Source organism: Eleutherodactylus coqui, chromosome 1, assembly GCF_035609145.1.
Source record: "Eleutherodactylus coqui strain aEleCoq1 chromosome 1, aEleCoq1.hap1, whole genome shotgun sequence".
Classification (NCBI taxonomy): Eukaryota; Metazoa; Chordata; class Amphibia; order Anura; family Eleutherodactylidae; genus Eleutherodactylus; species Eleutherodactylus coqui.
This window is the reverse complement of record NC_089837.1, coordinates 463,689,278-463,701,614: the sequence shown is the minus strand read 5'-3', so window position 1 is coordinate 463,701,614 and position 12,337 is coordinate 463,689,278. Positions and strand designations below refer to the sequence as shown.

Sequence of the window (12,337 nt, the reverse complement as noted above, 5' to 3'; positions counted from 1 at the left end):
TGTGAAGCTTGTCTTTTTGATAGAAAAGTCTTTTCAAAGATTATATAAATCAAAAACTATCCCCCTGGTAACACGCTGTCATACAACTACATCTCTGTAAAAGTAGTTACGGCTTTTAATATGCCGTTATACAAGACTAATCAAATAAAGACCACAAATGGACAATCTGACGGGATACTAGCGTCGCGGTACACTATGCGGACAGGTCTGCCCTACTATTACTCCGCATGACACAAAACAAATAAAATAAATGCCCTTTGGCTAATAGAAGCAATGAAAGCTTATAAAACACTCGTGTCATCCAGGTCAATGACTGCTTGCCTCACTATTACTGGCAACAATTACAACCAAGTCCTTCCTATAATTTGCTATCAGTCATTTCCAATGATGCTTCTGAGGACAGTGAGTACAGCATTTGCGCAGGGAAATAGAACATTTTGAAGCCATGAAACTAATTGCCAGTTTCAATGGCATCGTTGAGTTTTTTTTTTTTTTTTGGGGGGGGGGGGGCACGCAAATGTGCACAATTTGTACATGCAAAGTGTACAGTAAACAAACACAGGGGACTGCGGGGATGAAGAAATTCTCTGCCACAGCTGTCAAAGCTGTGTCAGAAGTCCGTGAGGCTATCCGATTACTTTCAATGGGGTCGGCACTGCTGCGGCCACATTGAAAGCAGTGGATTGCAGGCAACCCCTGCAGCGATGATTTTCAGAGAAGGGCTTGAAATAAAAGCCCTTCCCTGAAAGTAATGGCTCGCTGTTAAAAAAAGTAAAAAAAAAAAATTATACTCACCTAGAAGAGCCGTCCGGCTCTTCTGTCCGGCATGGCAGTTTTCTTCTGTGTTCTGGAGGCCGGGGATTGAAAAATCCCTGTCCCCAGAAAGCGCTGGTGTCATTGGCTGAGCGCTCAGCCATTGAATGACAGCTGAGCGCTACCTGTGATTGGCTGAGTGCTCAGCCAATGACACCAGCGCTTTCTGGGGGTGGGGATTTTTCAATCCCCGGCCTCCAGAACACAGAAGAAGACTGCTGTACAGGACAGAAGAGGACATTTTTTAACAGCTAGCCATGATTTTTAGGGAAGGGCTTATATTTTACCTGCAATCCACTGCTTTCAATGGGGCCGCAGCAGTGCCGACCCTATTGAAAGCAAATGGATAACATCACGGACTTCTGCCACAGCAAGAAAAAATATCGCTAGTGGGTAGGCACCCTAAGGCTGATGTGGCCCTCAGTGAAAATGTGTATGACACCCCTGACCTAAGCTGATGGGGTCTGCAGTTGTGTATGTTCTTTTCCTGAGGCAGCTCTTCTGGTGCTATCATTATTCACATGGTAAGATTCAATCTATGATGAAAATTTCTGGATTTCTAAATCTAACAGCCGTGTAAAATAGTGGAATCAAATTATAGGAAGCATTTGGTACAACCATTTTTTTAAAGTGTAGATATACCTTTGTAAAAAAAGAAAGTATATTTAAAAATGTACAGTAAGGGTGGGGTCACACAAGTGTGTTTTTTGCGCGTACATAGGTGTGCACCTACGTACGAGCAAAAACACGCGTGTATACAACTGCGTGCTTGTTTTCAATGGAGCCGCGACTACTGCCGGCTGCTCCATTGAAAAGAATGCTCTGCCGGCACCCCTGCATTCTTTTTCAGGGAAGGGCTTTACATATAGACCCTTCCCGGAAAAATAAACATTTTAGCTGCAGAAGTCACAGCTGAGCCCCGGCAGGTGAGTATTGATTTTTTTTTACACTATTTTAAATGGCTTTTCAGGGAAGGGCTTATGAAGCCCTTCCCTGAAAAGCCATTGATGGCTGCCGAGGAACAGCGGTGACTTCTGCCGCTGTTCCCAGCTCTGTAGAGCTGCTGAGCTATCAGCAGCCGGCAATTTAAAATTCCCGCCTGCTGGTAGCTCTGATTGTGATTGGCTGAAGCACTCAGCCAATCACAATCAGAGCTACCAGCAGGCGGGGATTTTGAATCCCCGGTTGCTGATAGCTCAGAATAACAGATCCGGGGACAGCTGCAGGAGTCGCGGCTGAGCCCCGGCAGGTGAGTACTGAATTTCTGTCTACACTATTTTAAATGGCTTTTCAGGGAAGGGCTTATGAAGCCCTTTTCTGAAAAGCCATTGACGGCTGCCGGGGCTCAGCGGCGACTTCTGCTGCAGTCCCCGAATCTGTAGTTTTCAGCTATTAGCAGCCGGAGTTTTAAAATCCCCGCCTGCTGGTAGCTCGGATTGTGATTGGCTGAAGCGCTCAGCCAATCACGATCGGAGCTACCAGCAGTGGGAATTTTGAATCCCCGGCTGCTAATAACTCAGAACTACAGAGCCAGGGACAGCTGCAGAAGTCACGGCTGAGCCCCGGCAGCTGAAGGGAAGGGAGTATGTTTTTTTTAACACTACTTTTCATGGATTTTTCAGGGAAGGGCTTATGTTTAAAGCCTTTCCCTGAAATCCAATGACGGGATACCGGCAGCAGGATTCTCTACCGCAGCTGTCATGTGTGACAGCTGCGGTTGAGAATTGAAGAATTCCTTGGTAGTTGGTGATCCAATTTTGCATAAAAGCTGTGGGGGAAAGGAGAAAACTCATTAGACCACATGACCACTATGATGACCATTTTCAGTGCTACCATCTGGGATTCAATAATTTTTTTGCAATGGGAAGGTAGATGTGTGATATATCAAATTCATAGATAATTTCACCAGCAAAAACAATGGTGTGCTTAATTTTAACTTTATTCGTTCTCATGTTAACATATTGATTTGTCTTCGTTACAGCCAATATGAATAATGGCGTTATCTCAAGCAGAACGTCTTGAGAATTTTGTCTCTGCATAAATTGCATCCTTACAAATTGCCGATTCTGCAACACTTGATGGAGAATGACCCAGACCGTCAGATAGACTTTGCAGAATGGGTGACACAGCAACTTCAGATTAACCCTAGTTTTCCCTAGTTGTTGCTATTCAGCGATGAAGCAAATTACTTCTTGAATGGTGAGGTCAACAACAGAATCACCGATACTGATCAGACACAAAACCTCACTGGACTGATCAATCTAATATGGCTGGCTCACCTAAAGTGATACTATGGTGTGGTGGGGATATTATGGGGTACTGAAATTGTAGGCCCTTTTTTCATTGAGAGAACATCAACAGCAGACTGTTGTACAAGGTTGTTAAATAAAACATGTTTCCTTCATTGCTGTCAAAATTGTTCCGACAAGATGGCGTCCGCCGCATTAGAGACCCAGTGTCCAAGACTATCTTGATGTACAGTTTAACCCAAAAGTGGGTTGGTCAAAGAGAGTCCAGTCGAGTGGCCTCCAGGGTCTCCTGATTTGACCCCTTGGGATTTCTATGTGTAGGGTCATGTCAAGGCACTTGTTTTCTCTGAGAAGATATGGAATGCTGCTCATCTGAAAGTCATAATTGTTGATGTCGTGCTAGTATTCAGCCCGATGTTTTGCTGAGGGTTCATTATGAATGGGTGAAAAGGATAGGGTTAACACTCAAACATGGTTGGGTGTTTTCAAACACATTCTGTAGCGACTATGGTCAATTTTCTGATTTTATATCAAATCACAGTGTTAACATGAGAACGATTAATGTTATGTTACAATGAAGCACAGCATTGTTTTTCTGGTGAAATCCTCTGCACATTTGATATATCACATACCTACCTTCCCACTGGAAAAATTAGAGTTGAATCCAAGATGGTAATTCAAAATGGCTGTCATGTTGGTCACATGACCTACAGGATTCCCACTTCCCCCCACAGCTTGTATGCAAAATGTATGACCGTCTGCCAAACTGGTTTCATTCTATTTGGGTGTTTCCCCACTTTTGAGATACCCTGTATTTATTTTAAAACATCATTAATTTGCAGATGTTGTACATATGAAAAGGGTTCATAGTAAATATGATAAAAATAAATATACTAAAGATAACTAAATGAGTGGCGGAGTAGTACAGATGGAGAGAGGACCCTGTCCATAAAGGCTTATGATCTAAAAGGAGGTGGGAAGGAGACAGTAGGTCACCTAGAAGATACTCCTATCCCCATTGTGATAGCAGCAGGGCTACTGTAGGTTGTTGGCTTTTCTGGTTTTGTAAGGTTTTCAAAGGTGCGGAACAGTCTGATCAGTTGGGCTAACAAGCTCCATAGTATGGGTGATGCACAGAAGAAATCTTAGCTGTCATGTGTGAAAAGAAGGATAGGAGGTCTTGTGAGGATCGGAGATTACGTGTGGAAGAAATTACGTCAGAGATGTGTAAGGGACAGATTATGGACGTCTTATACTGCATGTCACTATTAATATGCTGCATGGAGTCCACTGGATGTTGGGCAGGCAGAGTAGAATTTGACAGAGGGAAAAGGGCAAATTTGCATTGACTTCTACCATCAGCAAATGAGGGCAAAAAGATTGAAGGAATGCATATCTGCAAGAGCCATGCCAAATGAGCAGCCAACATTATTATGGACAAATTGACTAACTATATAATACTATCCCCCTCTCTGCCACCACAATGATGCCACCACCAGCATGCCAACTGTATTTTCTCTAGCATCCCACCTGCTACAGTATACACGGTATTCTCCAATATGTTGTTAAATGTTAGCTAAGAACTTCTTCAGAAAGGTGAATTTGCGTGAATACTCGGAGAATAGAACCCATTGATTTCAATAGTTTGCTCACATTTCCGTATTTTGCACTTCGGTTACACAAAAAAAAAATGCAGCATGCTCTACTTTTTTGTGCACCAAAGGTCCCCATAGAAGTAAATAGAGGGGTGCAATATGCAAGGAGATGCGTAATATGTTGTGTAATACTGCTGGAAAAAGAACCCATCTGGAAGTAATTTGCCAATTCTTGTTTGCCCGGCGCAAATGAACATGCCTTGCGGGCAGAAAAAGTACTGTAAAATACGCTGACACGCACGCAAAAAAGTATCGTTCGTTTGCTAAAAAGGGAGCGGAAATGCACATACATCCGTGTGATGGAGCCCTTCGAAATATCCAGGCAGGATTTGGTCAGGTTGGCAATGGTATATGTACAAAACAATGCTTTATGCACATACTGCACACAACCGAAGTAACATGACATGATCCGTGTTTAGAAAGACACTTTTATTCTTACCTGTTTTCATGTTTGACAGCGCTGCCACCAAGCTGGGGTCAACATCACAGGGGATCCCCGCGGAGGTGGCCAACTCAAATATACTGAGGGTGACCTGGGAATTGGAATGCACCATTTACTGACAAATAAATCACATTTTATGCTTCGACGTCTCACTGTTTAATACAACAGCAATAATAATCATCCCAATGTTGAAAACAAATAAATAAAACACAAATTGCAGAGATGCCCTTCCCCAGGAGACTGCAAACTAATTGCCTAGTGGTAACTACTGTAGTCAGCTGGAAATGGAAAAGTCACACTGTGCTGTTGTTTTTGCTCTGACATACAGTAGAATAGACTGGAATAACACGAGACTCGGTAAAACAGGTCAGTCTTAATGTGCCACATGGGGTTAGTTTTTTTTTTCCTCCTGCCTAGTGGAAAATTAGTTCATTACTATAAACTGCCAGCCCACATTCAATTACCCATTAATTCCTTACGACTGTGCATTTGTTTCTTAGCCCCTAAAGCAACGATGCTGCAGAATTATGGTCATAAAGCACAATATAATGGAAAATAAGTGGGTTTTTTCCAGGCAACTAGCTATTTTCTATTCTGTATTATATAACATTTCGCTTTGTTTTACTAATAGGATCCAAAACCAAACTGACTGTACTACTGCAAGGAAGCATGGGCAATGAGGAGAAAGGAAATGTGAGAAAGACTTAAGGCATGACTCATTCAGAAAGAGTTGAAGAACACTATGCATCACTGACATGTTAAAAAAACATCCTACATATATATTGCTTATTCAGGAAATGCTATGTCAAGGACTTGACAGGGGCTTCCTCTACCTAAAGCTCATGCTGGTCCCATGCTTCTTCCAAATGGGCGGTGTGTACTGTGGACTTCTCCAAGGCACCGTCACATTAAAGTGACCTTCCAGGCCTGGAGAACCAAAGATGGCCACACCACTGCTCTGACTGCCTGATGCACACTGTATATTAGTATACATCATTAATCCAGGACACTACACCTACTTTGATTGACCGGTGCTGGCCAGTCAGAGCAGCATGTAGTGTCTTAGACTACCAATGCATACTAATACACAGTTTGCATCAGGCAGTCAGAGCAGTGGTGTGGCCATCTTTGTTTCTCCAGGCCTGGAAGGTTGCTTTAATAAAAAGAAGAGGTTGTAAATGGTCCTGCAACTGGATTGGGTGAATCAACACTATGTATTAGGATAAAGCAACATTTTGATTTTTACTATGGGACTATTATTCTACTCTACATAGTATACAGAAATAGATATATAGCCCCATATCCATCTATCTATCTTGTATCTATCATTGCACCATGTGGATCCCTTGCCACAGAGCAAGTAGTTGCACTTGTAAAGTAGGACTACATACACCCATGCTACAATATTATCTTATTTATTAAGGCAACGGTGACAAAACTCATTCAAGTTGGTTTAATCTCCATTTGTGCAGAATTTAATTGACAGCTATGATGGTGGCACTTTCAGCAACCAGTTTCACTAAATGCCCTTCCTCAAGCTCACACTTCAGCTTACTACTCTAGCACTACGTGGCTGTCTCATTAAACTACTTGCTGGCCTCATAGGCTGACACTCTTCAGTGGGGAATCCCATAATGTCTCCGGAATACTTGTAGTTTGCATGGTGTCTCTGCTACTCTACTGCTGCACCATATCAGACTGTACCACAGCAGACTGGGCCTATATATATAACCATCGGCAGAGATGTAGCCACGTCCCTTTGTGGCTCCCACAGTAGTAGTCTCCCACCTCCTCCCCTATCCCCATTTTCCCGTGGTACTCTCTGCCCACACTGTGAATTAAATTAATGATGCCCTCCGCTGGGTCAGCACTAGGGGCATGGTCAGTCCTCTTCCTCCGTTATCTGATTCCTCCTATTTTGAGATGATGAAGACAGTTGAAGAGTATGGAGAATACATCCAGCGACAATGCAATGAAAGAGAACAGGATGTGTGTGAGAGCATCATTAATAAAATTCACAGTACAGCAGACAATAAGGAGGAAAGGGAGTGGGCAGGCTCAACTGCCTACAGCGGCTGAGTTGTGACAGTGTAGTAAGGTACTGCTGCCACTACGAATCACACCGAGTGCATTTTTCAGGTGGTTGCTACTTATAGAGATGCTGTATGTGTTCTACGTGGTCCAAAGCAATGAGCTCATCTCTAACTTGATTGGGTCAGCACCCCTCTCATTGAGCCCAGGGCATATGCCCCTCCTGTCACCACCCTAGCCATGCCTCTGAACCCTGGAACATGTGGGCAGCATTGCCTGTTGCGTTTAGGGTTAGGGTTATCTAATGTATATATTATCTATCTCATATCTATCTATCTCATATCTATCTATCTCATATCTATCTATCTATCTATCTATCTATCTATCTATCTATCTATCTATCTATCTATCTATCTATCTATCTATCTATTTATCTATCTATCTATCTATCTATCCATCCCTGTAAAACTAAGTTCCAAAAAGACGTAAGACATTTCAGACGTGGATTCAAACTGATCAAACTTCCCACAATGGTATATACAAGTAACATTTGTTATGCTGGGGTTTCCCATTAGGTGATTGATACACTATATAGTTCCATTGATTTGCACAGTAGTTACTACTTTATGTCAAAAGAGACTTCACTCAGCTCCAGAAGGCAGCTTGTTGATTTGTCTTGTCAGTTATTACTTAATACTCTCCCTATAAACTTCAGGGGGAAAAAAAGCTGCCAGTGCACATCTTCACTAGGGAACCTCTCCTCAAAGAAGCTTAGGCATAAGGCAAGACAAGCTGTTTAGTATTCCTTCAAACTCTAGCCCTTGACAAGACATGTCTGCTATCTCTTAGTCACGTCAAGTTCTCCCTCAGTGCAACGCATCGCCAGGCAGCACGCAGCATGGTATCACACAATGCAGACTCCACAGACACAATCCGGATGATTCTGCTGCCAAGAAACAGAGGTCCGGAACACTACAGCTGGACGTTCGCCTCTTCCCCCTGTGGACAGTTTAAAATTTTGTTTGATACCCATAAAGTTGGCAAGCACCGCTACATGCCTCTTCTAATTAAAGAATGGGGTATGATTAAATACTACATAGTGATAAAAAAAAAGTTGTGTAGAAAATGCAGAAATTGAGAGGCAACAATCATTTTCTTAAAATCTGTATTCTCGTGGTAGCTCGCTGTTTTTCCATTATCTCTTTACATCTTCACATTACTCATTTGAATAATTTTGCATGACATTATGGGTAACATTTCAATGTTTTCTTATAACAATTTGTTGCTATTTTATTGCCATTTTTAGGATATGTTGTTTTTGGGATAATGCGCCTCGTCCACATAATACTTGCGCTGCAGAGGTAATGATCTTGGTGACGCGCTTGCTAATATCCGAGTATAAGAAGAAATGACTGTGAATGGTAAAGTAACTCTACAGCAGAAGCCTTACTCACTTGTGTGATGACTCACGGGAACATTAATGCATGCTGCAGAATTGGAGAGTCGTAATACGCTGACTAACCATAGCAGTCCATAGGGCCATATTATATCATACTATACCTCTGTATGGCTACAATTTTATACAGCGCAGTACAGAGGAATTTTTTTTCTTTTTCTTTCAGATATTAGATCAACCCAAAAAACAAATCATGGCATGCCGAGTCAAAAACTTCATTAATACAGTGCTATACGAAAGCACTCCTTGTTGGCACATGAAGTTCCTATGGGTCCAGTGTTGTAAGTAGAGATGAGTGAGCATACTCGCTAAGGGCAATTACTCGAGCGAGCATTGCCCCTTAGCGAGTACCTGCCCACTGGGAAGAAAAGATTTGGGTGCCGGCGGGGGGCGGGGAGCGGCTGGGGAGAGCGGGGGGGAACGAGGGGAGATCTCTCTCTCACTCTCTCCCCCCGCTCCCCCATGCTCACTCCCGCAACTCACCTCTCACCCGTGTCGGCACCTGAATCTTTTTTTCCGAGCGGGCAGGTACTTGCTAAGGATATCGCAGCGGAGTCTGACGCCGCGCCCCCCAAAGACCCCATACTCACCTCTCCGGCAAGCCAGAGCGCATGTGCACTGCAGTGCATGACGCGTCGGAGGTGAGCGGTAATCACGCAATACTTCTGCTATGCGAACAGCAGAAGTATCTCGTGATGTGACGCTTCCATTGACTACAATGCGATCAATAGAACCTAATATCTGCGGGTAACACTGCAGATTTGCACTGTCCATGGGCATTAGGCCTTAGTGGGCATTAGAAATCCGTCCATGGGCATTAGACCTTAGTGCAAACCAATATTTGCTATAGGATATTCTTTGGGGTCCAAATTAAATTGTTTGGAGGTCAGCTGAGCTCAGGAGACTAAAATCAAATCCCACAGCATGGGATGCGATCCAAAGTATTTGTTTATTGATTGACAGCCCGCAGCCTTTATAGAAGCACACGATCTAATTACAATAATTCAAATCTATTATAATTCATTTATTACCATTGGTCAGCAAAACATAAATATATAACACTAGCTGATATACCCGGCTTCGCCCGAGTTAATTTGGTACTGGTGTTTATCTGGTGTTCACACGGAAAATCTTATGAAGTCGTGGTTACTTTAGAGATACCGAGGAAAAAATATGTTCACCATTTTGCATGGTTCTTTGCGTTACCCAGGAAACACCACGTGGAGGTAACCATGTGACAATTCCTTTATATAAAATGACATCAGAAAGTGAGAGAATTAGATTCCGTACGTAAAATTTGGACGCTAATTCTTTTGCACTTAAAATTGAATAATTGAGTTGGGACCCATTAACTTTTCCTATTTATGACATAATCAATGCTCGTGCCAAATTTCAAGTTTCTATGACATTGGGAAGTGAGAGATTGAGATTCTGTACGTAAAATTTGGACGCTAATTCTTTTGCACTTAGAATTGAATAATCTAGTTGGAACCCATTAGCTTTTCCTATTTATGACATAATCAATGCTCGTGCCAAATTTCATGTTTCTATGACAACGGGAAGTGAGAGACTTAGATTCCGTACGTAAAATTTGGATGCTAATTCTTTTGCACTTAAAATTGAATAATCGAGTTGGGACCCATTAGCTTTTCCTATTTATGACATAATCAATGCTCGTGCCAAATTTCATGTTTCTATGACAACAGGAAGTGAGAGAATTAGATTCCGTACATAAAATTTGGACGCTAGTTCTTTTGCGCTAGAATTGAATTATCGAGTTGGGGCTCCTTTACTTTTCCTATTTTGGACATAATCTATGCTCGTGCCAAATTTTATGTTACTATGACATCGGAAAGTTGGAGAATTAGTGGCAAGTCAGTGAGGGCTTTCGTCTTTATATATATATATAGATAAGGAATTTAACATCTAAAATGCCAACTAAATGCATGAAGGTGCAGAGTTGAACATACATGATTAACTTCTTGGAATAATAAGTCTAAACAAGAAATTCTGAAGATGTTTTGGAACATATGTGAACAGTAGCCTGTAGTGTCGGAGACCTTTTTTGTCTGAATGTTCCGGTTTTCAGATAATTTTTTCGTCTTGATTTTTGAAATCAGCATACTCTATTACATAAAACCTGAAATGTGCCTTCTATTCAGAGAAAAAGGTCTCCAACACTACAGGCTGGTGAACAGTTAGGAACAGGTCAGTTTGACCCGCCGGCCTGTCTAAATGCCACATAGCTATCTTCTGGAACAAAAGCCTTAGTCATTCACTCAAAGCTTATTAAAAAAACAATTAATATCCATAAATCCTCCTGAGAGAGGACAAGTGAATACAGTGAAAAGAGACGCAGAAGATGGCTAGGGCTCACAAAATGGCTACACATAGGATAGAACATGAAGTCATATTCATTTCACTAACATCACTCACTTAGTAAAGCAACGACAACCAAACTCTTTCCAAAACAGACAACAATATTTCATTCTATTCTAAATATTTTACACACTAAAATAGCATTGTTATGAATGCAGTGATAGCATTTTTTAATTGAAACCTAATAAGGGAGGAAAGGGCTTTTTTGAGGGATTTTTTTTATAATTCCTTACTCTTAAAGGGGTTGTCCCGCGCCGAAACGGGTTTTTTTTTTTTTTCAATAGCCCCCCCGTTCGGCGCGAGACAAACCCGATGCAGGGATTAAAAAAAAAAACCAGATAGTACTTACCCGAATCCCCGCGGTCCAGCGTCTTCATACTTACCTTGTGAAGATGGCCGCCGGGATCTTCACCCTCGGTGGACCGCAGGGCTTCTGTGCGGTCCATTGCCGATTCCAGCCTCCTGCTTGGCTGGAATCGGCACGTGACGGGGCGGAGCTACGAGGAGCCGCTCTCCGGCACGAGCGGCCCCATTCAGCAAAGGAGAAGACCGGACTGCGCAAGCGCGTCTAATCGGGCGATTAGACGCTGAAAATTAGACGGCACCATGGAGACGGGGACGCTAGCAACGGAACAGGTAAGTGAATAACTTCTGTATGGCTCATAATTAATGCACAATGTACATTACAAAGTGCATTAATATGGCCATACAGAAGTGTATAGACCCACTTTGTTTCGCGGGACAACCCCTTTAAATCATTTTTTACTTGTAGTCCCAATAGGATACTTGGACTTCAGTTACATTGATCACTTATATATTACATTGCACTACTTCTGTATTGCAGTGAATTATACTTGTTAGCATCACACTGCTAGGAAGCCTAATCAAACCCGCTGTAGCATTGCATCGTTACTCTGCAATCAAATAATGCTGGGTGGTAGATGGGGTACAGTGGAAGCCCCCACCACCCTGTGAACCACTTAGATGCCATAATCAGCACTGACTGTGGCATCTAAGGTGTTAAATAGAGATGAGCAAGCACGCTCGTTTAAGGCTGATGCTCGAGAGAGCATCGGTCTTTTCAAGTAACTGCTTACACGTCCGAAGAAATGCTAGGGGGGGCGCGGGGGTGAGTGGGAGGGAGCGGGGGGCGGGGGAGAGAGAGAAGAACAATGTTCTGTCATTGCAAAATTCATATTATTTAGCAAAATTGTGATTCAACCAGCAACAAAACAGAATGTAATATATTAATAAAGCTGGAAGGAGAGATGATGGTTTATCCCCATTAAGTCAGCGCTCAGTCAATAAGCAT

The 12,337-nt window shown here is 42.5% G+C and overlaps 1 protein-coding gene across 1 annotated transcript in view; it reads right to left on the bottom strand.

The window, feature by feature from the left end:
• NCKAP1L (NCK associated protein 1 like) overlaps positions 1–12,337 on the bottom strand; it is a 169,304-nt gene that overhangs the window by 33,859 nt on the left and 123,108 nt on the right. Inside the window, exon 28 of the mRNA XM_066584307.1 lies at positions 5,157–5,250. Coding sequence (XP_066440404.1) covers positions 5,157–5,250 — 94 coding nt within the window. The remainder of the gene's footprint in view (positions 1–5,156; positions 5,251–12,337) is intronic.